The sequence below is a fragment of the Cryptomeria japonica genome, chromosome 5 (genome assembly GCF_030272615.1).
Source record: "Cryptomeria japonica chromosome 5, Sugi_1.0, whole genome shotgun sequence".
NCBI classification, from domain to species: Eukaryota; Viridiplantae; Streptophyta; class Pinopsida; order Cupressales; family Cupressaceae; genus Cryptomeria; species Cryptomeria japonica.
In genome coordinates, this window is record NC_081409.1 from 840,598,994 (window position 1) to 840,625,667 (window position 26,674).

At 36.2% G+C, this 26,674-nt stretch overlaps 1 protein-coding gene across 1 annotated transcript in view; it reads right to left on the reverse strand.

Moving 5' to 3' along the window:
* The window catches only part of LOC131042058 (methyl-CpG-binding domain-containing protein 9), a 74,918-nt gene that overhangs the window by 2,360 nt on the left and 45,884 nt on the right, over window positions 1-26,674 (reverse strand). The window contains exons 6-9 of the mRNA XM_057975359.2: window positions 17,862-18,197; window positions 16,865-16,963; window positions 14,777-15,214; window positions 2,099-4,810 (exon numbers count right to left, since the gene is read on the reverse strand). Coding sequence (XP_057831342.1) covers window positions 2,099-4,810; window positions 14,777-15,214; window positions 16,865-16,963; window positions 17,862-18,197 — 3,585 coding nt within the window. The remainder of the gene's footprint in view (window positions 1-2,098; window positions 4,811-14,776; window positions 15,215-16,864; window positions 16,964-17,861; window positions 18,198-26,674) is intronic.

The window sequence follows — 26,674 nt, forward strand, 5'->3', positions numbered from 1 at the left end:
TCTTTGACGGATCAATTCCCTCTGCAAAGGTCAATTAGGCAAAGTTGTCCTCTTGCCCCTAACCTGTTTGTGATAGTTTCAGATAAAAAAAATAATCTCCTAAGGGAATCTAATTTGTCACCTAAAGTTAGAGGCTTATCTCCCCTCAATTTGTGGATAATACTGTGCTTTTTGTTAACCATGAAGAAAGAAATGTAGATAATCTTATACATAAACTTAAATTGTTTTGTGAAGCCTCTGGAGCCCGAATTTCTAAGGCAAAATCTATAATGCTTAGTTGGGACAATTACCCCTAGACTGGTTTAGCAAGTTTGAGTTTCAATGGGAGGTCCTAACAAACAAGTTAGCTACCTTGCCATTCCAATTGTTGTTAACCCTTATTCGAAAGATATGTGGGGCTGGATTAAAAGTAAAATAGATAAAAAAAACTGTCAATGGAATAAACAATGCCTATCCTCGACTGGTAAATTTCAAGTGTGTCAAAATACCTTTATCTTACATCCTTTACTATTCCTCAGTTTGGTTATTCAGTAGCTACCAGATAAATGAAATCCAAAAAAAGATATGGTCAGACAGGAAAGGTAATAAGAAAAAACATGTTGTAAAATGGGATTGTCATTGCTTAGAGAAGAATGAAGGAGGTCTAGGATTGAAAGATTTTAAAAAGCATGCCATCTTCTGGCTGGCAAATGTATCTTTAAAGCTTTGAATGGAAATGAACCTTGGAAAGCTCTTGTAATGAACAACATCCAGTCAGCTGTTCCAAAACAAGCGAAGGGTTGGAAAGAAACAAATCCCTATAAATGACATCTTTTTAATAAATTTCCAGTAGTGCCTGCTGGATCCTATGTGTTCAAGAGTATATGGAAAGCATGGGAGATTATTAGAATTCAGATTAAGAGCTGTGAGTTTATGGATCATAACAGGGGTACATTGAGCCCTGATAGATCAATCTGGTGGAACCTTTTTAAAAAAGGCAAACCCCTATCTTTGTTGTAAGGATGCTTGGCTAAAGCTTGGCACCTAAAAGGTATCATACATAGTTGAAAAACTCAGACTCGCCATGGACTCGGCAAACCAAAAATTTGGACTCGGACTCGGTCTCATGAAAGACTCGCGAAAGACTCGGCAAGGACTCTGCAAAAAAAAAAACCGTAGTTTTACAAAAAAACATAAAGAAATTAATGCATTTGGAGAACATAAGAGCCATAATTGAAACATTACACGTCATATGATCAACAAAAGCGCAATATTTGAAATTTCATCATTCATACTCATAGTTTCAAACTTTCAACTCTAATATGTATAATACCAAGATTTCTTCAATGCTAATTATGTTGTTATATGGAGCCTAATCAGACTCGGAGGTTAAATTTTCCCTACTTCCATCAGCGCAGTTTCCCCCTATATTTTTTGACGGGGGTTTGGGGGCAGCGCCCCAAGTTGGGGTCAAGGGGCATCACCCCTCGCGCGCTCCCTGTCGCGATACAGGGCGGGGTCGAGGGGCAGTGCCCCGCGAGGCTAAAAATACTTTTCTTATTTTATAAAGGCGTCGGGTGTTATTTTTCTATTGGCCCACATCCAATTAGGGTTACCCCTTAACCCCAAAAAAAGTCAAAAAGGGGGAGAGTTATGCCAAATGAAGGCAAAAAAAACAAAAAACAAACTAATTTTTAAAGCTTGCCTGATGGTTTTTCTGGGTCGAGCGAGTCCATCTAAAAGACTCGCAAGTCCATGCAAAAGACTCGCGTGAGTCCTTGCAAAAGACTCGCGAGTCTTTCAAATGGACTCGCCTCGCGAGTCCTTGGCGAGTTGACTCGTGGCTCCCACAGACTCGCGAGTCCGTGGCGAGTCCACGAGTTTTTAAACTATGGTATCATATATTTTAATGACATCTTGTGTAACAACCAGCTAAAAACTTGGAATGATCTGAGTACTGAGTTTAAGCTCCCTCTATCTCATTGGAGCTATTTCATCTTTCATGTTTAACTTATGCACTATTTGTTGTATTCTGTTATCTTTTATCTTTCTTCTTTCATGTTTAACTTATGCACTATTTGTTGTAATAATTACCAGAATCAAAATGATGAAAACCAACCTCAAATATTGATTTTGCTGACTTGACAAATGCACGCCATGCACGCCTCTTGGTCAAAGAAGATTTTGTTGGCTCTAGTACTTCTTCAGGTAAAGCAGCATCCATATCAAGTAAGTTAATCTTCAGCCTTCTTAAAACTGGAGACAGTCTGTCAGGTAATGGTTTTGTTGAAACTTCAGGTATCATGCGCTTTACAAAAGCCATGAATCTTGGGGGTGGGTTCTTCAATAATATGCCTGTATTTTGTTCACTGTCCATCTCCGAACCTGGATTGATCTGAGTCTTATGTATTTCATCCACATTTTTTCCACCCAAGACAGCCAAATGCAAAGATGAAATGCTTGACGTGGCAACCATATGGCAAGCATCTAAAGCAGCATGACTATGAGGATGAACTGTACTCAATGACTTTGCAGAAGCTGAATTCTGAGGCCTTGGTTCTGCAAAATTTGCACCACCTAGATCTTCTTTTGGGGGACAGAATAAGAGAGTAGGATCCAGCGAAGGTGAAAAGCATGGTGCAGAGATAAAGTTTGGTACTCCATCTGAAGCAATCAAGCCTATCTCCCGCACAAGATCCTTGTTTGAACGTGGAATAATGAGTTTCTTTGATATCTCCATAAAGTCAAATGCCAGAATGCCTGTAGATTTTTTCTTTTTAATTTTACCAGATCTTGAAGAGAGATCTAACTTGCTACCTTTCTTTGGTGGAGTCTGAGCAGCACTATCCACCAGTTGAGAAACATGATTTAAATGTGACTGACTACTTTCACTTTTTCTCTTCTTTATCTTTAAAGTTACATTATTATCCATGCCATCCTCTTGAACTAAAGCTGTATTTACACATCTGCCCTCGTTATGTGACTTTAGCTCTGAACTTGAGAAAAATGTTTCATGACAAGAAAGACAGTGACTTCGAGATGGCCACACAGGTTCCAAGCACTCACACCTGTACATTCTTTCTTCATATTGAAACTTTGGTTTTCTACCACGGCGCTTACGAACATCAGAATTTTCTGATTCTAAGCAAGGACCAAACTTTTTCTCCAAAAACAGCGCAGCATAAGTGCTGGGGAAAATGACACCTTTTGTGATATTATTGAATTGCTTTGCTTGGAGCACATGGACACCATTGTATTGAGCATTTCTCGATTTTTGAGACCTTAGCTTTTGCCACTGAAAAATAGCTGCCTTAAGTTCTCTCTCTCTCGGCTGGCTATCACTTAGCCAGCTGAGAAGTTTCTCAATTTCTTCATCAGTTTCATATGAAACCCAGGACGAAAGAACAGCATCTACTCGTCCAGACTTCTGCCCTTGTTCCCTGCCCTTATTTTCAACTGGTGTCATCCCTACCACACAAGTAGTTCTACTATCTCCTGAAATCTTCGGCAAAATATTGTTATCACTACAAAACAAGGGATCCACACTTCCTCTCTGAATAGGGATCATCCCAAAACAACCAAAATTTAAACCTTCTTCATGTCTGCCTCCCTTTAGTGCTTCTGAAGATCCTTCAACAACTAGCCAAGGGTGTTTACCATGCCTGCTTAACGCCCAGTATAAACGACCTATACCATCTCTGCCCAAAAATTCTCTCCGTACACTAACTTTACAGAGTTGAACTTCTATATTGGCAATATTATCTTGTAAAATCTGACTTTCACTCTGTATTGGAGATTCTACATTTATTTCAACATCTTGTCTTTCTGGATATTTTAAGGTAATAGGAAGAGAACTATCAACATGAGAAATAATTCCTCCATCCAACTGAACCTCCTGAGATTTCAATTGTTCTGCTGGCTGAATTGATAAGTTCATTCTTAAGGTGTCAATGTCCATAATCCTAGGATGTTCAACATCTCGAATTTCTGCAATTGATGCTGCCGACAGCAAATCTGATGTAGGCTGTATTACCTCTTTCTTATTCAAAATTGGTTCATGAAGAACTATTGCATTGCTCTGGCCAACGAAGTTGCTGTTGCTTTTAAATGGACTTGCCATATGTTGTTTTTTGTCCATATTAACAGAAAGCCTATGGTCTAGAGTATCCTCTTTAGAATTATCACCAGTGCCATTTACCAAACCCATTGTTATCCCAATTTGTAAACTTCTCTGCCTACCATCTCGATCCATATTTTCCAAAAACTTTCCTAATAATGTAGTTTCTGTTGTTTGCTCTTTTCCTGGAACACAATTCTCATTTGAAATGGGCATATTAGAGCAGTCCTCTCCATTTACTTGTCTAGCACACAAAGATAGACAGTTTTTATCATTTAAATAATGTGACTGCCCACTTTCACACTGAAATGATATTTCATTTACACCCTTATCCAGATGTATGGAGCCATTTCCCTGCATTCTGTTTGCCACTTCCATGCTAGAAACCTGTCCACCAGTTACTGATGGAGCTCTGGTGATATTTTGTCCATTCTTGCATACATCATCATATGTTATCACTTCCTCCAAAGAGGCAGAAACGGTCATATCTTTAAATTCCATGGGATTCTGATCAGTTGTAAAAGCTCTACTGGCATTTTGCTTCACAGTTTGGGAGCTCGGCAGTTCTTCCTTTTTTAGGTTCCTCCATTCTGTAGTGAGGAGGCGTAATTTCTGCTGCGAATCCACTGAATGATCTGCACACTGGTCAAGATGCTCATGGATAGTCACAGAGGATAGGGCTTCCTCGCAAAGAAATTTTAATAGGAAAAGTCGCTGCATACATGAAAGAAGAATATAGTTAACATGAAAGCACTGGACATCATTCTTTCATCAAATTAATTATAGTGAATAAAATATGAAATCAAGCATCTCCAGATTCCTGTGCAAGCATCTACAAGACACTTGCCAGGGGACAAAAGTATAGAGAGGACAAACAGTATTAGTGACATACAAGAGTAACCCTATTTGACTAACACATTATGCATTCAAATTAATTTTATTCAGTAGAAATTGGAGACATAAAATGATATGACAGTACATGAAATTTATATTTTCAATCAGGTGATCAGAGGAAGTTACTCCTTGTTAATTAATAAGAAATGCATTCTGGTGTCACTGTTGTGTCCCACAATTCAAGATAAACTTGCAACAAAACCATCTCAAAGCATTCAAATGATGGTTCCAATGTTTTATAAGAGGATATCAAAAATCCAAACACAATTTATATATTGTTTGTTATCACTCTTTGAATAACCTCACAGAAATCTAAAAAACTCATTTAGAATTTTCCATCAGCTCAACAAAATTATTCTTAGAAATATTCACAATCAACCAGAACCTTGTAAGACTATACAGTCTTTTCTAATGATCGACATAACCTAGAATTAAAGGATCCAGAATATAGTAAGAATTGATTCAAATATCAACATGCTAGCTGACAAATACTCTTAATTGATTTTGAAATTATGCTATGGGTTTGTAAAAGAAGGAAGAATATACTCATCAAAATAAGAGATTAAAAAGATTACAAATTTACGACAATGACAACTCAAGCAGATATTTGCATGGTAATAAAACTCTCCCTAGAAAGTGTTGAACCACTAGAAACCTCACAAAACTAAAAATTAAAATAATAACTAGGTGAGGACAAGACAGATTTCAAGCTTAACAAACAGATTTTTGATAATGGATCTAAAATTTACCAATTCCTTAAGGGTGGAAATATTAGACAGAACAAATAAGAAGAAAACTCAGAGCCATGAATTTTCCTTCCATCATATCAATATTCCAAATTCCAAGGTCTTCTGCAAAATATGGGAAAAGGAAGAGACTATTAAATTAGATTTGAATTATAGATTAAGGTCAACATTATTTGTTCGAGACAGGCTAATTTATTTGTTTGCGTTATCAAGAGGTAGAGACTACCAGCATTCTTAAGAATTAATCTTCAACAATCCAAAATACCATGCCCCTCTCAAACCAAATAAATTCAAGTTCATATACAAAAGCAAGCAAACCACACACTCAATGTAGTGAGAGAAAACAATGTCCACAGCAAAAGAAAAGTATGATGCATGTAGAATAAAGTCATGTGTAGAATAAAGTCTTCAAGCTCATCAATGTAGTTGCCAATGAGAGTCTGTGATAAGAGGGTAGCTCTGTTTGATTCCAGTAGTAATATTCGCAGAGGCAAAGAAGTCACTAGAAGTCCAAAAAAACCAACAACCATTTCATAGAGATGACAGCAATAATGAAATGATTTGAAATATCATTAAAAATTGGCTTCTGGAAAAGAGAACTTGTACCTGTCTCATAGGTCTTCATCAAGTTTAGAAAGCAGCAAAATACTTTACTTAAGAATATCACTAAGAAGACCACTGAATAACACACTAATTGTAAAGATGTAGTCGATAGTTTCAAGGTCTCTGTTCAAGTTTATATACCCCCTTTCTTTAAGAGTATGATATCCTAAAGAGTGGCATAAAGAAAGGTATGATCCATAAGTTATAATAGAGACTCTCATTCATTTGTAACTCAGCTTGATCGAGCTGACTGGTGTTTATGACTACTTAAACATCAAACACTTCTAAACGTGACTCTGACAGATGAAGACCGAAGAACAAAGGACAAGACTGTTGCTCGAAAAGAACTATATTGGAGAAGGATGAAGGAGACCCTGAGGATGGTGCAGATGTCAATGAGTTACATGAAAGATTTGAGAACATCAAACTCATCCCTGTAAATAGATCTGAATATACAAATTTGACCGACAACATATTCAACAAGCAAAGTCAGCCACATAAATTCTTCACCAGCAAACACGAAAAAACACATGTGCATCCAACACTGTTCAAATATGAGAGGGCAGGATCCACAACTCAACTATTTGAACATAAATATGTTAAATGAGCTATTCTAAATCAAATTTAAGTAAATGCATGCACTTTCAGTTGACTAGGAGATTTGACTATCTTATTCAAGAGAGCTCAGCGCAGAGAGAACTTGGAAGGGCATTCTAGTAGTGGTGATTCAGTCCATGGTGTTCTTGAAGGCTCTAATCGAGCAACTGCCTTGTAATCTTGCTGACTTAGCGGATGGAATGCAAAGAGCCACCCCACATTGCTCAAGTCTTATCCAGATTAGGTTTCTATAGACTATATAATATCTTGTCCACTTGTTAGCAATATTGTTGTTGTTACTTTCACTTGTTCATATTCATTAAATTACCATTGTTGTTCCATTTCTAAGTAAGTGCTGTAATCTTTATGCACCTGGGCATATGATATTATGGGATCATGAACATTTTGGCATGCAGTACACATCTTTCCAGCTAGTTATATTGGGTCATATGGATGTCTAATTAATTAATTTGAGTAACGACTTCTGTTATGTTGGACTAAGTGGTTTAACCTTCCATTATGTTACCACATGATATATATATCTAGAAGGTGAATATCATCGTAATACGTGTTAAGAACAGAGTGTCTTTTTTGATGGGGGTTACTGTACTGTGTTGCATCATCTTGCCAAAAGTTATCCAAAAACTGAACAAAAGGATTCTGAGCAATGTCAAGAGAGGTAGCTTTGTGTAAAGTTGCCTTCGTGAATCTGTTTACTGCCAGCTTTTACTGCACAAGGTTAGGGCAAAGAGCAGTCAACTTTAGAGTATTTCTTCTCCTTGAATAGCCTTTATATCAAAGCAATTCTGATCTCACTGGAAAGAGAACTTGTAGAGCTTTTTAAAAAGTATTCATCATTAAGATTCTAAATAATATTAAGGGATGCCATCCAAAGTTAAGCTTAATTCAAGTCCAACAAGTTCTAAAAGCATTATCCTAATAAAATCTTCATATCTTGCAATCTGCTCAAGCAAACTGAGTACCGTTTTTTGTAATTAGACGCAAAGAGTCAGGTCTAATGTTTTCCATACTTTTACGGTGGAAAAGGTGACCCATTGAAACCCTAGTTTTCATGGGAATATCTAATTCTGATGGGTGTACTAATAATAAAGAATTGTGTTGACGATTTCAAAAAAAATGTATTATGGAAAATGATTGGTTAACTCATATTTAGGTGGATTATTCACATTGAAGCACTTGAGTGGTGTCAAAATCTAAAAAGTATATATCAAATTGAATCGTCTTGGGAAGAAAGGAAACAAGATTTTTTTTGGGAAACCAAAGATAAGAAAATAAAGATGATATCAGATAGTTTGGAAGAAAATAATGATAACGATGAAGAAGAAAATAAGTTAGCTTTAAGGAAAGGTCCAATATTTCAGTTTCACAAATGCATTTAAAAGCTCATTGTATCCATAAACCCTGACAACAAATATCATTTCATCAACATGAACTTAGCCATACAACTAAAGGACTCACATAAATTGTATGAATTTTCTAGTTTTTTAAGATTTAAAGCTCAGTATGCAGAAATTTGCTATGCATGCAAATTTCTATGCTTGGTGTTGGGTCCTGTTCCTGGTTATCCTTGGTTAGAGAATTTGAGAGGTCAATTTTAATGCATACAAAGAGTTCATGAAGCTTCGATACAAGAAAAAGAATGTAACTTTGCAGGTTATTACACATAACATGGAACAAGACAAAGTAAAGGTAGAGCATGGAAATGAATTAGAAGAACAAAGAGTAATCAAAGAAACTAAACAAGAACAAAGGATTATTACTCAAAAAGCTAAAGACAAGAAACAAAAGGTTGAACAATCCAAGAGTGGATGAGAAAGTTTCACAATTTGAAGGAAAACAACTAAAGGTATGACAGTATAGACATACACATTATCATGGGAGGCAACAATCATGGAGGCATGGTACTACACATCAAAGGAGCGCTAACTATTAACAAATAAAGTTGTGTCCATAGAATGAGATAACAATCACATTGAACAACCATGGAAACCTGTGGCTCAAAGAAGCAGTCAATGTGGTTATGTGCGGAAGCAAAAGAGGAATCCATATGGAGATGCATGCAGCAAAATGAATAATCACTATGAAAATAAATGAAACTTGAGGAGCTGTAACCCTTGGGAATCCATGCCATCAAAGTAGCAGTCAATCTGGCTATTTATGGAAGTAAAGTAGGAATCACTATGGCAGTGCATAGAATCAGAATAGTGCAGCAAAATATGGAACAAGATTTAGAGACACGTACAATCAAGCCAGACAATGCTAGAAGATCACACATAAATGGTTGGATGCTATTTATGGAAGTAAAGTAGGAATCACTATGTCAGTGCATAGAATCAGAATAGTGCAGCGAAATATGGAACAAGATTTAGAGACGCGTACAATCAAGCCAGACTATGCTAGAAGATCACACATAAATGGTTGGATGATAGAGCATGGTGTCGAATGTGTAATGATTTGTAGAAGACTCATTATTTGGGCTTTAGATCGTACTCTAAGGCCCAAATATGTCGAGGGATGGCACATTATATACCTAGGCAAATGCTATTGTGGGATGAGGGGGATGTCAACATGTTGCACACATCACTTTAGTTAGTTGTGTTGGGTTAGATAGAATACTCTTGTAAGTAATTATATTACGTAATGAGTCCCATGTAAGGATTAGTAATTTACCTTTCCATTATGGGTCTCCAAATGGAGATATGGCATAAGGAGTATTAAATGTTGTTTCCCTCACCTAAGATTTTATTCTTATTCTACATATATTCAATATTATGTCATCTTCGCCTTAAAACATCACTTATATTGTGTTATCTCTATTATGTTCCTGCATATTGTTTTCATCAACTTGAATCTATTGGATGTTTGAATCCTTAAGATAAATCCACATTCCCAAAGCTTATTTTTAATCATAGAACTTAATATGCAAGAACTAAATCCCCAATCTTGAAAACCCCGTCTTTTTTGCCTACAAGTCGAAACAAAGTTCCCTTTTTTGGAAACGATGTCCCCTTTTTCAGAAAGGTTGAAGGCATCTGGCCATCCCGAGGACGTCTTGGGCATCCCCCAACCGTCCAAAGGATGGCCAAATGTCCCCAACATCAAGGAGACTTTTAAAAAAAGAAAACACTTTCAAGTTGCCAAAAAAAGGCATTTTTTAATTGTTTGGTGGGCCCCTACCTCCTAAGTCGCCCTAAAAGTCATTAGACAAAAGATTTTGTTTCATTTGATCATTTGTATGGGAGGAAAGAAAAGTGGAGCAGCAAGAGGGTTTGAAGCAAGCAGCCACTGAAAGAGGAGGAGCAGCAGGATAGAAGGAAAAGAGGTTGAATCTATTGTGGGATGTTGATCCCGAAGACGTGGCCCAGGTTAATGAGGAGACACCAGGGGGATTGGTTGGGATTCCGTTGGCCGAGGTGGACGTAGACCTAACAGTGGTAGAGACTTAGAGGAGGACTATGATTTTGATGCAATGTTAGCAAATGCAGATTAGGGGCAGCAGTGTACATTATTTTTTTGTATTTCATATCGTAATTGAAAATGAAACTATATTGCGCAATGTAGCCTTTGAGCAGTTTGTATGTTATTTTTTTTACTATCACATGCATATTGACAATGAATTCTGAATGCATATTGTGTATTGACTATGAATTTTAAACACAAATGTTGTGTTAAAACTTGAGGTTCTATAATGTTTTCATATGCATGCTATATCCATGTTTTCATATGAATATAATGTATAAATCAGAGATTAGAAAATCGCCCGAAACTCGCCAAACTCGGTGAGTCCGAGACATGCTTGCCGAGTCTCTGGAGCTCGGACTCGGGCTCGGCCGAGTCTAGCGAGCAAACTCGCCAGACTCGCCGAGTTGAGCGAGCAAACTCGCCAGACTCGCCGAGTTGAGCGAGCAAACTCGCCAGACTCGCCGAGTTGGCGAGTTTGGCATAAACTCGCCAAACTCGGCGAGTCCTATGCCTGGGACTCAGTCGGCGGCAAGGCCCAAAAAAGGGCAAAAAAATGCATTTTTTAAAGTTTTATTAAAATGAATAACCTCGTCTTTGTTCACTACAGCCTTCGCCTGAGAATGAGAAAAAATAGGGTTACAACATGTCAGCCAATAGAAAAATAATAAGTCTTTTTGGCCTCGCGGGTCATCGCCCCTTGACCCCACCTTGGGGGTGCTGCCCCTAAACCCCCATTGAAAAATATGGGGGGAGACTGCGTCGATAGAAGTAGGGAAAATTTAACCTTAGAGTCTGACACTGATTGGATCGACTAGGTAGACATAGAGGCTGAGGCTGTAGCCATGGCAGAGGAGCAACAAAGAGCACGAGCAGAGACAGGAGATACTGATAGTGACACAAATGTTCCTGATGTTGGTGAGCATGGCATGGTGTCACGGGAAGCGACTATGGCTGCCGAATCATCCAAGACCTACCTTAAACGCCTTCGCAAGGGGCCAGGGTGAGAGGGTGCACGCTCCTCTGAGCCATAGGCTTGTAGTTGTATTTACCTTTGGTATTTGTGTGGAACATTTGATGATGATCATATGATGACATGGATTTTTTATTCCATGAGTTTTGTAATATTGTATACATTTGACAATATTTATATATTTATGTTTGTTATTTCCTTCAGCTACAATTTGTGTTTATGCTAATGTGATTGATGTATACTTGTGTATGTAATCAAATGAGCCAAGTTTGATGATGTTATTGTGTCTTTAAGGTGTATTCAATAAGGGGTGCATGAAACAAGTTTTAAATCTTTAAAAATCTCTAAATTTCTTGAGTTTTTCACTTTCCCGAGTCCGACTCCGAGTCCCGAGTCCGTGTCCAATTCGGCCTTGACGAGTCCGAGTCCCATTTCTTTGGTATAAATGCATGCTTTATCCATGTTTTCATAAGAACATTTAAAATTTTCCTATATATTTTAAATTTTCCCTGTATTTTATATAGCTGCCCCCTTTGTCATCCCTTAGCAGTCCCAAAATTGGCAAAAAAATCATCATCCTAGAAACCTGTCCCCCATCCCCTGTCGTCACCGTCCCAAAAACTTGGGGTAACGTAGCTTATAACATTAAAATCAATTATACATATGCTATGTTGAAAAATTGGCAGTAGAATATCTATCCCAATTACACATCAATGTGTAACATTCATAATGGTCATGTTTCTTGGGTTTTTAATATCCACCAACTTGTGAATGGGATGAATGCCAAGTACCCAACCACATTAAAGAACTTTTTCAGAGGAAAGGAATGAGAATCCATACAACATTCTTAGATTGCTCTACTAAAAGGTGACTTGTTAATAGCACAAGAGAAAGGGAAACAAGTGCAACAAGCTGGCTCCAGAACACATTAAAGCAAAGTAGAATGAGAAATCTAATGTAGCATTTCATGCCTGATGCAAGATACACCTACAGAAAAAAGTAAAGTAAAAATTCTTAGGGAGTAACAAAGCATGGAGATCATGTCCACAAACACAATAAACAAACTCTTTTTGCTTTGGAGTAGCCAACAACAGCATCTAGGAGTTGCTAGGTTTTTGAGGGCATAGAAAAGGGTTATGAGCTAAGCTAAAGATAAAATGAAGCCTTAAAAGATAGATTTTCACTTGTCATTGTGCCAAGAATTTTAAAAGGCAAGAACCATTACTGTAAGGTATCAAGGGGTACCTTCAAAAGTAGACAAGATGAAACGCATACTTGGTTGAGGCAGTAAAGAAAGAATGGTCAACAATAAAGTCAAGCATCATTATTGATCAATTCAGGTAGGATGAGTGCTAGATGATACATGGTGGAGGACAAGAACCATAAGGTCAAGGCAACATAGAATGATAAGTGCATGGAGACGTGTGCACAACTAACTGACAAAGGACATGAGCTAAAATCTGTTATTTGATTGTAATGATAAAGAATGGTAGGCATTCACACAACTGAAAAGTGAGACAGAATATATTAAAACACTTGAAAAGGGAAAGAAATCTAAGAAGCCAAAGGATGAGAGAAATCCAAAGTAGACTGAACAAGAAGTCACATGTGAGATAGGAAATTTTGAAGGTGAGGCCCAAGAGACCTGCTGGGAATAAAACAATCCACCGCTCATACCCTTCACAGTGACAAAAAATTGCAAAAATTCCAGGATGCCTCATGTAGCTCCGTATTGGAATTACATACATAGGTTAACATTTTACCTTACCAGATAACAAGTCCTCCATTTTAGCAAACATATAACCACTTGTATATTAGACCTCACAATCCAGGTTATAGAAAAAATTTCTGCCACTTCTTCCCAGTTAGTTCACTTTATGACATCTTGCCTAGAGTATTTGAGTTGCTTGGCCACAGCTCTTGCAGGGCTTGGCATCAACTTATGACTTAACTTACACCTTTGTATCTTGGCTCCTTGAGTCGTCTTTGAATCTTCTAAGCCATTCTTAGACATAATGAGATGCAATTCCCCTTGTGATGAATTTGAAGGCTTCTGCTACAGACCAAGAAAGATTCTACCCCCTTTGAAATTGGAAATTCGAGTGCCACAACATGAAATTGAGAATCCTTGTCCAAATTGTTGTGTTACTGAATATTTTGGGGGTGAACTACATTCTCATCACAATTTTCAAGAATGGCTTCTTTTTCTGAGCTACAAAAGGCTATTTACTTGTTTTGGGGGTTTTTCCCTATAATCCTTACCCTCATCTTGTCTTAAGTTTTTAAGGACATCAAACTTACATTATATGTTGTGTTGACTCCTTAGCACCTGCAACTGTGGTAGCTTACAAACAATCAGTTTGACCTCACTGCTACCCATAAAAAAAAGATTAGCAATAACAGATTTGATTGTTCTCAAGGTCTGGGAGTCATTGCAGTTACTCTCCAGCACTCATGGGGTTCAACAAAGCTAACGATCACTCCAAAAAGAAGGTACCTCAATAAAATCACATTGCTTCATTGCAATTTAAGCAGAACAATCAAAATGCCACCATCACCTACTGAGAACTGAGAATGCCATCATTTAGACGATTAAGATTGTTACCACCTATGAATTCAAGGCATGCAATTACAAATCAGAAATATTAGTGAGGTCAAAAGAAATATACAGTATAAAGAGCACCATTATGGAAACAATTACTATTACAAAACACCATAACCTTAAAAATTAGAAACATATTAAAAAGTGGAAGACAAAGAACCCAACACAACAGCAAGGCACATTTAATCACAATCTAACATTACTGAAAATCTTTAATTATTGCCTTGCAAATATTTCTAATAAACTCAATACATATCAAAAACACTAAAATTATTAACATGTACAGTTTAACTTTCTTGTAGCAATAATGGTTTCTTATATAATGTATGCAAAAAATAAAGATTACATAGAGAGCCTCTGCAATTAGAGTACAATATGAAGTACAGCATTCACAAGTCACCTAAAAACTTTCAATGAATGCAGAAGATGACAAAAGCAGGTGAGAATAGCATTGCTCCCCCCGCCCTATGAACTTTTCATTTTGAAATGGTGGTCAGGTTGAAACACTTGCACACTCTTGTTGCATTCGTCCAGGTTTGAAACCTGGCCACTAGCAAAGCTCCCTGAGCTCATACAATAAATCACCACCCCTAGTGTCTGCCACCGCAACAGCCACATCCAAAATGAATAGTCCTGCTGACCCAGGTCATTCATAGCCATAGGTACAGTTCTATGATAAATGACATAACAGCTAAAGAATGAAATTTGAAATTTCATGACTATCAATACCACACTAGACTCTCAATGTCCAATAGAAACAGTAGTAAAAGATTAAAACAACAAACCTCTTCCACACTAAGTTGCCAGTACTCCTTTTCTGCCAGTGATATAGCTAGCTTCCATCGGGACTCAAAAAATGCACGTGTTTCATTATTTTTGTATTTCTTTTTGTACAGAGTTTCTGGTAGCATCTCAGGAACAGGTACAGCCCCTTCCTGTAAATCATCTTGACCTGCTAGACAAGATGGACAATACCAGTTCCCTTCTGGAATTTTGGCCAGTGGAGGGTTTAAACAGTATGTATGGTATTCTGAATCACATGTATCACACAAGAGTACACTATCATCATCTTTGTCAATTCCACATACTTTGCACACACCCTCTTCCCAAGGAGCTTTAGGAAGTTCTTCCATTTGGCCAGCATTACCTAATACAGGTTCTCTAGATTCTTCTGAAATAATGCGATCACAGTCTTCTTTGTTCATTTCAAGTAGACTAAGCACCTGCAGCATGAACAGAAATAATAAGCACAAAAGCAAAACAAACAAGATGTTAATCATTAATGATCAATGATCAATCTGGCAATTTAATTAAGTTCACAAGCTCTGAACTAGCATGCAAAAGGAAAATGTTAACCAAGAAAACATAAAAAATAAGTAGCTATGCTCTTCAATAAATTCTTGCATAGGTCAAAACTAGAATAGAAACATACTAAGCTATTGCATCAAATCTATAGATGTTACTTTCTGATATATCTAGCTAATTGACGCCCCACTTTGATGATTTCTTATTATAATTCACAGTCGCACAGTTTCTGTAATACATGAAATGCATCAAACTATTTGAAAGATAGAATAATTTTGGAAAGAAAGGGACAAATTCTCCAAGTTCAAATTTCATTTCATCAATTCAAGGAAAAATGCAATTTATATCAAGAGCAGGTTAGGAAACTTTTTATAATATATAATCTAATCAACAACTTTGTATTAACACTATATAAATATACTTCTATCAGTTAATGGAGGACAAGCACCACATCATTGATCTGTTCGAAACATGATATAAGTTGTATATGTATGTAATCGATGTATATTTCAAATTTGGGAATGCATAAACTCAACAGTGCTAATTATCAAAAGCAACATTTAATGTCAAGCAGTGACCAAAGAAGATCTATGTTCCTCCAGAGTAACAAAGGAATATTTAAAAAACTCGTTGAGCTCAAAATTACCTACAAACTATGCTCCCCAATGAAGCAATCCCTGCTAACTATGACTCCATTCCCTAATGGAGACATTTTGGGAACACAGGTACAAGTAGGAAATGTCCCCAGCCTGTCCCCTATTTTGCAAAAAAACAGAAACATCCCCAATACAAACAATTTTTTAGGGGACACCTGCGTACATTAGGGGACAGCCAGAGAACATCCAAACATCCCCCATCCATTCCAGGTACAAGTAGCCATACCCTAACACACCCAAGCACATTTTAGTTATTTTTTTTAATAAAAAATTTACAACCTTCCAATGCCTATTTCTGTTTGGTTTATTATATTATCATCTAAGATTTACAAAAAATTATGAAAATGTTGTCTGCCATGAAGATCTGTGTGGTTTTGAAAGTCTTCATTTCCGGGCGTTGCCACCAAACCCTCACCAAACTGAGTCTGACCAAGTAATAGACCAATGACACTTCAATGTAGATAATGATTATAATAAAACCAGTACCAAGTTCTATAAACCATGTACTTTGACAATAATCAGATTTAGAAAATTTGGAACATTCCAGGAATAATGCATAAGGATCTATATAATTTGTTTACCAGATCTATAAGAATTTCATTACAAACAAATAATTAAAAACCAAAGAGAAAAAGACAAGCTGCTATATCCAAGATCAAAATCAGGCACTACTATCAAACAAAAGAATTAAAAACCAAAGAAAAAAAGACAGGCTGCTATATCCAAGATCAAGATGGATTCCTTATATTCCCTTTTTGCAACAAACAAAGCAATATCTCAAACTTGCTCAGTAAAATCAGGCACTACTATAAGTTTTGAACAACTAAATACTTCTTTCAAATATTGTCCTTGAGCCTACAACAAACAACTGCACAATGGCACGCCAATTCTTTGAGCGATTGATACCAGTACCTCTTTTTCATAAAGAGATTCGAACGTTTTAGAAAGTGATTCAGCAAGTTGTATCAGATTAGACCGAGCACCGCAGGCTGTGAGGATATTATTCCAAACCTGCATAAACACATGAATGTTCAAAATTATACGAAAAAGGAGCTTATACAGAATAAAAAAAATGCACAGCTTAGATTTAAAAATTACAACAAAAAATGTACACTCACTTTTTTTACTAACTGATAACCAGGGATATAGGAGCTAGATGCTGAGGAATTTTGAATCCACTGATAATATACCAAATCAAAATTATATGTTCAACTTGGTTTCATTTCTATCAACAAAAGAAAAAAATGCTCACTCACTTTTCTCACTAGCTGATAATTAGAGATACAAATACTTGCCAAATGTCAGCCAATTCACTTCCTTCAAAGGACCCTTGGTGGTTGTAAAAAATAGACAGGTATTCTACCTTATGTCATGAATATTTAAACTGCATTGCCCAAAGCCTATATAATGCTTCAACTTATATTCTCAGAGGTCTTCTAAAGGTATTTGCATAAAATTACATCTCAACATCTTGTACCGAACCATTCAAAGACTACGAAAAGCCAGAAAAACAAGATATGATTTTTTCTCCACCATTGCAATTTGTATTTATTATTGAATTAGAATCAGAACACGCCTAAGTCTTATCCCTATGCAACTTGGGCACAATGCCATGACAATCTTACCAGTATGCTTTAGGCTAAAAGATACCGAAGTTTTAACATAACTAATTATTCTGTAAAATTCTATATCTTTAATTTTTACATGAAACCACTTGTCCATGAGAACAAGAAAAATCATTTTCCATAATTACATTCATTTTCAGCATCACCATACCATGGAAGCATATGAAATAAGAGCAGTTGTACAGGAATTTGAAAAAGAAATGAAAAAAGAGCAGATATACATGCATATCAGCTACTGATTCAACTGTCAGAAAAGCTGTCCTTGATAGAGAGAGATTTTATACCTCTCGAACATCTGCTAGAAAAGCTTCATATGAATCTCCATAAGCGCCCGCAGCCAATCTTAAATCAATCGTTCGAAAATCCAGAGGACGAGAAACCATAGCAGGAGGACCAAGTATTCCTTCCTCATCGTTATCATTTGGATTTAGAAGCGTCACTCCCAACAAATTGCAAAATACCTTTGCTTCATCTGCTGCAGCAGCAAGACGCAATACAACTCGGCATTGTTTCATAATCAAATCAGGATTTGGAGGTAATGGCTTTGGCTTCTTCATTTTCCTAGGTTTTGGGACCTGTTCTTCGGTGGTGAATTTTTCTAAAATAGAGAGCACAGCTTTCTGTATCAAAATAAGCAGCATACAATTTTCCTTTGTCAGAAAATCTCTAGGGCAATTTATCAATGAGAAATGGTGATTCATTAGAATGAGAGCTCATATAAAATTAAAAGTTATTCATATAATTTGAAACAATATACAGTATCCATTTGTATTTTCTGCACAAATTGAATAGATACTCGTAATCAATACAGAAAAAAGCTGAAAGAACAAAGCACAACCAAACCACAAACCGATTGTCTTTTTCAAATCTACATTACTCTGGCCATTTACATAAGGAGAAATGCTGATATTAAGACAAGCTTTGTGTTGAAAATAAAGTATTAATTGTGCTGTAGTTGTTAGCAGTCACAAGTCATACTCTTATAATTGTTAGTGATACTTAAGTTGCTGATATAATTAATTCATTACATTGAATATCATCAATACTTAAAGGTGACTAATAATCAACAAATAATATTATACTGTAAACGTCACAAGAGATATGTTTGTTGTACGTTTGAGTGGAAAGTTATCAGTTTCTTAGGATCACTTACAAAATTTTGGGATTAAATATATGTAAAGACTACTAAAAAGTTCTTGGATTAAGTATATGTAAAGAGTCAAGACTATTAAAGAGTTATTATGCACATAAAAAAACTCCAGCACAGGAAGATATTTTTACACAATATCTGCAGGATATTTTTATTATGATTAACTGTATTTATAATTTATACCTATTTGCAACATATGAAACTGCTTCAGAATTACATATACAAGAGAATGCATGGCCTTCCAAGTTGCCGAATCGGAATCAGAATCGGAATCAGAATCGGGTATATGGGTAAGGTACGTCGGTATGGCAAAAAAAAATTTGCGAGGTTGGGTACGTTTTGGGTGTTAATTTATACCTATTTGCAACATATGCAACTGCTTCAGAATAACATATACAAGAGAATGCATGGCCTTCTACATTGCCGAATCGGAATCGGAATCGGGTATGTGGGTAAGTTATGTCGGTACGGCAAAAAAAAAATTGGGAGGTTGGGTACATTTTGGGTACATCCATTATATATACATACATACATATATGTATATATAATCATTAATATATACATATTTATAGCCCTAAAAATAAGCCTAAAGTTATTTTATATTAAATTTATTTTTAATATATAAAAAATAATAATAAATAATGAAAAAATCATAGCACGATAGGAATATTAGAATATTTAACTCTATGTTAGTCTCCTATTTTTAGTTCCTTGGTTAATGGTCATTTACTTTTTTTTATGTAATTAGCTTTTAAACTTAATTTACCTTTCACGCTTAATTTAGCGTTTAGCTCTTTAGTCTTTTACTTTAACGTTATGTTCTAATTATAGAACATCGTCTTGTAGCCTCTATATATACGTGTGTATATCGTTCAATGTAATAATACAATTATTGAATCATTCATTCAATTTATTTTTCATGGTATCAGAGCATGGAAATTAAAAATTTCGAAAGTTTTTGTTATTAAAATTTTTCGAAGTTTTTATTCAAGAGATTTTTTTAGAACTGTTTTTTTTTTTTAAAAAGAGCAGGTTCTTTTTCTCTTCATGGGTGGTTTGTTTTTTTTTTTTGCAGGTTGAAAATTTTCTTAGAGTTTCTGCAATTTTCGACTAAGATTTTGACCCTTCAGTTCAAGTCGAAATTTTATTTTGGTTGCAGATTCTTGGTGGGTTTTACGAGACCTCAATTGGGTCGTCGTCAGATTTTTCTGGGCGCATCGTTTTCTATGCCTCGATTTTTGAGCCGTCGAATCTACATTCTGTTTTCAGATTCTTGGTGGGTTTTTTGAGAGCTTTTTGAGTTGGTCTCAAACTTTTCTGGGTGCCTTGTTTTTCGTGCATCAAATTTTGTGCTAGCGAATTTGCCTTGGAATTTAAAAACAGTTCGCAATTTCTGCTAATTCTGTGGACATCGGGAATTTTGCTGTCTTCTGGGCACCGTTTATGCTGTTTTAAGTTTGCAGAAAATTTTAATTTTTGGGTTTCTTCCAAACCTCAAAATTCATGCCTTGGAATTCGTGCCAGAATTCTCCTATAGAGTTTCAGTTTTTTCAGCAGCTGCTTCTATTCTGATTTTTTTTTTAAATCAGATTCTTCTATCTCTTGCTTTCACTTAGTTGACCTCGATCAACCTCAATTTCCATCGTATGCTTACCATCTTTGAGTATCGTTGCCTTGATCAGCTTGTTTTGGGCAAGGAATCTCGTCCTACAACAGCAAGTGATGATCAAGACAAACATGATGTGAAGAATCAAGAGGCTGTCAAGCTTATCAAACTCTCCGTCACAGATGATCAACTCCCCAAGGTGCCTTCGGGTAAAACAACAAAAGAGATCTCGGATCTTTTGAAGGATCTTCATGAAACGTCCGACAAGAGCCAAGCTTTCTTTCTGAAGAATATGTTGTTTTCTATCATGATGGATGAGAAGTTATCTATCCAGGCACATCTTACGAAGATCAAGGACATCCGTGATCAATTGGAAGCTATAGGCCGAACCATGGTCGAAGAGGATATGGTAGTGACCACGCTGAAAAGCCTTCCCAGATCCTACGAGCATTTCATTGATACGACAATATCTCCTCTACTAGTGTTGATTTGAAGTTTCTTGATCTCTGCAACAAGTTGCTACAGCAGGATCGATGGAAGTAGCACTAGTTCATCCACTGAACAAGCTTTCACAGCCTCAGCTTCGCATAAGTACAAGGGTAAAGCTCCGTCCTTTTAGCAGAAAGGACAAGGTCAAGGTCAACCTCAATAGTCTTCCAAAAAGAAGAGCTTACAGTGTTCCTACTATCATATATATGGCCATTTGGTGAAAGATTGTCGGAAATTGATAGCATCCCAACAATCCAAACAGGGAGGGTCCAAGCAGAAAGCCAATTCTGCCACGCATCCTGATCAAAAGGAATCTGCATTCTATGCGTTCATGGCCCAAGCCTCCTCTGATGATGTTCAATCATCAACCTGGTACGTTGATTCTGGAGCCTTTCAGCATTTCACACATCGTCGGGATTGGTTTACAGAGTACATGCCTTTCACTAATTCAATAATCTTTGGTGGAGGCGAAGAGTATATTGTTGTCAGCAAGGGCAACGTTCAGATTTCATCTGGTGAGAGGGATTTAATATTCCTCAATGTATACTTTGTACCTAGTATGAACCTCAATCTACTGTCAATCAATTAGATTATGCAGCATTCACCACAGTTGGATGTCGTCTTCAAGTTGCACAAGTGCAACATTGTTGACAGGGAGACTCGCACTACAGTTGCAATTGGTATTGAGGATCATGGTCTTTATGGACTTGTTGATTCCACTGGTTCTCACAAGCTCGCCATGGCAGCTAGGAGTACTTCCATGAGCACTCTTTGGCATCAACGATATGGGCATCTCAATGTCCACTATCTCTCTCAGTTGGTTCAAGAGGATCTAGTCATAGGATTACCTGAGATTCAAACTCAAAATCATGGAGTTTGCGGAGTGTGTCAAGCTGGAAAGCAGCATAGGACTCCGTTTTCAGATGGAGACGCTTGGAGAGCATCCAAGGTCTTGCAGCTTGTTCATGCGGACATTCGTGGTCCCATGAACACTCCAGCAATCACTGGATGCAAGTATATTCTATTATTTGTTGATGATTTCAGCAAACGCATGTGGGTTTATTTTATTAAGCAGAAATTAGAGGTGTTGTTGAGCGCAAGAACCGTACAGTCATTGAGATGGCTCGGTCTATGTTGAAGCATAGAAATGTTCCAAAACACTTTTGGGCGAAAGCGGTCTCCACTGCAGTCTATCTTCTGAACTGGTCTCCCACAAAGGTCGTTAAGAAGATGACTCCAGAGGAAGCTTGGTCTAGCAAGAAACCCAAAATCAGTCATTTGAAAGTTTTTGGCTCTACAACTTATGTTTGGATTCCAGATACCAAGCGGACCAAACTAGATCAAAAGAGTCAGAAATTGATGTTCACCGGCTACAGTGACAACCACAAGGCATATCGGTTGATTGATATAGACACTAATCACTTGATATTCAGTAGAGATGTAATATTTGATGAAGAAAGAGGGCCTTTTCAACCTTCCTCTTCTGATTAGAGCACTGGGGATCAGCCTCCAAAGGCTGTAAGTATGGGTGTTCGTCTTCCCTTAGCTCCACCTGATGGGAGGGATTCAGTTGACTCTGAAGTTGTGGGGTCTCCCAAGCATGACATTGCACCCACTGACTTTCCTTGGGATCTTCTAGATCCACATCCAGAGGAGCTTGCTCCAGATATTCCAAGTAATCTTCATCCTCCAACAGATGTTGGTACTTCTACTCTCTGGCCTAAGTGGTGGGCCAAGACCATTGGTGATCTTTATGATGATGAGCTCATTGAGGGTAGATCAGTTAGAGGTAAGAGCAAGCAACACACAGTTAATTTTGCTCTTATGGCCAACATTCACAATATTTATGAGTCTCAAACATATACAAAGGCTAAAGGTGTACCTAAATGGGAAAAGGCTATGGCAGCTGAGCAACATAGTCTTCTGAAAAACAGCACTTGGGTACTATCTGATCTTCCTCCAAGAAAGAAGCCCATTGGCTGCAAATGGGTGTTTAAAGTCAAGTATAAAGCTGATGGAAGCCTTGATAAGTACAAGGCTCGGTTAGTGGCAAAAGGGTTTTCACAGAAGGAGAGCATGACTATAAGGAGACATTTGCTCCCACAGCCAAGATGAGTACCATTAGGCTTGTCCTTGCTCTCTCAGCTCAATTTGGATGGAAAGTCCATCAAATGATGTCATGTCCCCTCCTTGATCGTCATATATATATATATCAATTATTGTTATTAATTAATATAATAATTACCAAATAATGATTATTTGAAATTTATTTATTTATTTAATTAATATTTATTAATGTTTATTACTAGTAATATCTTGAAATATTCAAATAAAAAATAAATTAATATTATATTATAAACATAATTTGATGGAAAAATTGACATTGATGACAAAGAAGATTGTATGCTTACTATGTTCCGAGGATGCCTTACACATACATATGCAGTAATATATATGCGGTGATAAAATCAGTATACTGTATAGTGACAACAACAAACAGTGGTCAAACTAAGTGATAAATATAGGTGACAAACAAATAATAATATATTTCATAATATTTAAAAGATATTCATATAAATAAGATTCCTCTTCACTTTCTACGGTGGATGCAAAGACTGTCAAAACTGACATGGAAACAGTGGAAAGCCACGTCATAAGAGTCTTAACATGGTCAAAGTTGGTTGAAGATCAGTGGTAACCAAAAACCAAAGTCTAAGATCTTCGATAAAAACAAAGGAAATATACTTATCGTGGTCAAAACATAAATAGCATAAGATTGAAGTTACTTTTCTCCTATGCGCTGATAATAACAAATCATTCTATGAATCGTTTTTTAACTAATAGTTATGAATAGCGGCGATGCATTTATAAAAAGAAAAGTTAGAAGGGACTTGACTCTTCGTGAAAAGGTAAGGAAGAGTATATGTATATATTCAGATTTCGGTCCCAAGCAAGGAGGATATACAGAATAATACAATTCTGGATAAATATAATTTAGATGGGAATAAATGAATCGAACAGCAGAATAAAAAGACAAAAGAACTATACAGATCAGATCAGAACTATTATTAATTACAGGCAGTAACATCCTTGTTCTTGGTGGTATGCATGGGGTGTGCTTAATATGTTTGCTTAATATATGAAGTCCGATAATATTCTTATGCAGAATTTATATAATATAAATGTAGATAGTAATACAATAGTTATATATATAGATATTACTCTAATAATTATAATTATTATAATATTTTTTTAGATATTAATCTGCAGTAATGCATAATAATTTATACAATTGGTAATTAATAAATATGTAAATGATTTATAATGAATCAGAATAAATTAATTATTTAGTATGATAGAGTTAATTATCCATTGGGGTAGATGAACAATTTACTTAGTAGCTAATTGATCGATTGAACTATGGAATATCACCGATTCGATTCACGCTAAAATAGATATGTCTCCTAATCAACCTAGTTTAAGTCATAAGTATATTGAAATAGCTTAATTATGGTTAAAACAAGCCTAAACCTAATAGGGGACATTACAAATGGACGTCAAGAGTGCCTTTCTCAATGGTGATTTGCAAGAAGAAGTCTACATGACGCAACCTCCAGATTTCAAGGTTGCCGGTAAGGAACACCAAGTATGTAGACTAGTCAAAGCACTCTATGGCCTCAAACAGGCTCCTCGTGCATGGCACATCAAAATTGATAAGTACTTGATTGATCAAGGCTTTCAAAGGAGTCCTTCAGATCCCAATTTGTAAGTCAAACATCCTAGTGATGATATTCTATTTCTAGTAGTCTATGTTGATGATCTCATCATTACTGGCAATGCAACACATTTGATCATGCAGGTCAAACAGAGTTTGTGTCAGCATTTTGATATGACAGATTGGGACTTCTCCATTATTGTCTCAGTGTAGAGGTTTGGCAGACTGATAGCCACATATTCATTTCTCAGTCAAAGTATGCCAAGAGCCTAGTGGATAAGTTTTGAAAATGCAAGATTGTAAACTTGCATCTACACCTATGGAGATAGGGCTCAAATTATCAGCCAAATCAGATTCACTTGTAGTGGATGAGTCTTCATTCAGGCAACTAGTGGGCAGCCTCATCTATCTCACTGCCACTAGACCTGCCATCAATTATTCTGTGAGCTATATTTCTCGCTTCATGTCAGCCCCAAAAGTTGAACATTGGGTTGCAGCGAAGTGTGTGCTTAAATATGTGAAGGGCACTCCGGATTTTGGCATTCTGTACTACAGAATGCAAAGATCCTAGGCTGGTTGGTTTCACAGACTCAGATTATGCAGGTTGTGTTGATGACAAAAAGTCAACTTTTGGGTATGTTTTCAGCTTGGGTACAGGTGCAATCACATGGACCAGCAAGAAGCAACATGCAATAGCTCTTTCCTCAACCAGGACCTACTCCCTTGTTTTGTGATAATCAAGAGATTCTAAAATTAGCCAAAAATCCAGTCTTCCATGAGCGGACAAAGCATGTGGAGCTTCATTGTCATTTCATCCGCCAGCATGTTGAAGATGGATCAATGATATTGCAGGACATTCCTACAGAAGATCAAACTGTAAATATCCTCACCAAGTCCTTGAGCCCAACAAAGTTTCTCAAATTTAGAGGGCAGCTTGGTGTGATAGATAGAATGACCATTAAGGGAGGGTATTAGAATATTTAATTCTATGTTAGTCACCTATTTTTAGTTCCTTGGTTAATGGTCATTTACTTTTTTTATTTAATTAGCTTTTAAGCTTAATTTAACTTTCACGCTTAATTTAGTGTTTAGCTCTTTAGTCTTTTACTTTAATGTCATGTTCTAATTATAGAACATCGTCTTGTAACCTCTATATATACGTGTGTATATCATTCAATGTAATAATCCGATTATTGAATCATTCATTCAATTTATTTTTCAAGGAATACTATATCAAATAGGATAAAATTACTTTTCTAATATATATATATCAATTTAATAATATTAAACTTATCAAATAATCAATTAAATAATAATTAATATAATTTAATATAATATAAATAAAATATATTATATTTTTAACAAATATTTTATGTACCAATAAATTAAGTTTAGTAATTAATAAGATTAATAATTGTTTTAAAAAGTATTAAATTTAATAGAATTCACATAAATTTAAAAATAATATTTTAAATAAACTTGTCTAGATATTTTATTTTGATTAAATAAAATTCCAATAAATTAAAAACCATCTAAATAGTTTCTCCCATGACGCTTGTAATTGTAAAGGGAATGTTACTTCGAAACATAAAATTCGAATGAATTAAAAACGAAATAAGAAATCAATTTAGACGGCTAACATTATTATTCCGAAATTCATATCGAAAAAGTTGTGTAAATATTTTCGTCTGATTACGTGCTAAGTATAATAAAAAGGATAAAACTACAAAAAAAAAATTGAGTGTTGCCCAGTTCACGAGAAGTCACGCATCTCTTCTGTCACTCAGAACTCCTGCAACGGACTGGAAAGTCTCACTTCTTCCTCTTGAAACAAATTTCCGACGATGAGTCCTAAGGCAACAACTGTTCAAGGAGATTATTAAACCCTTCAAATATCGTGTTTGCAATCGAAACACCAAAAAAACGGGGTTCTTAAACCTTATTTTGTCACTTGAATCAGTGAGATTCGGCATGTAAAACTTGAAGATGATTCGAGCAAATAAAATCCAAAGCCTAGTCGAATCCCTGGTGATTCAAAGCAGAATCCGTTTCCAAGACATTTTGTACCCAGAATCAGCATGTAAATGCAATGATTCGGTAACCTAGATGGCCTTTTCACACATTGTACCAAGCAAGC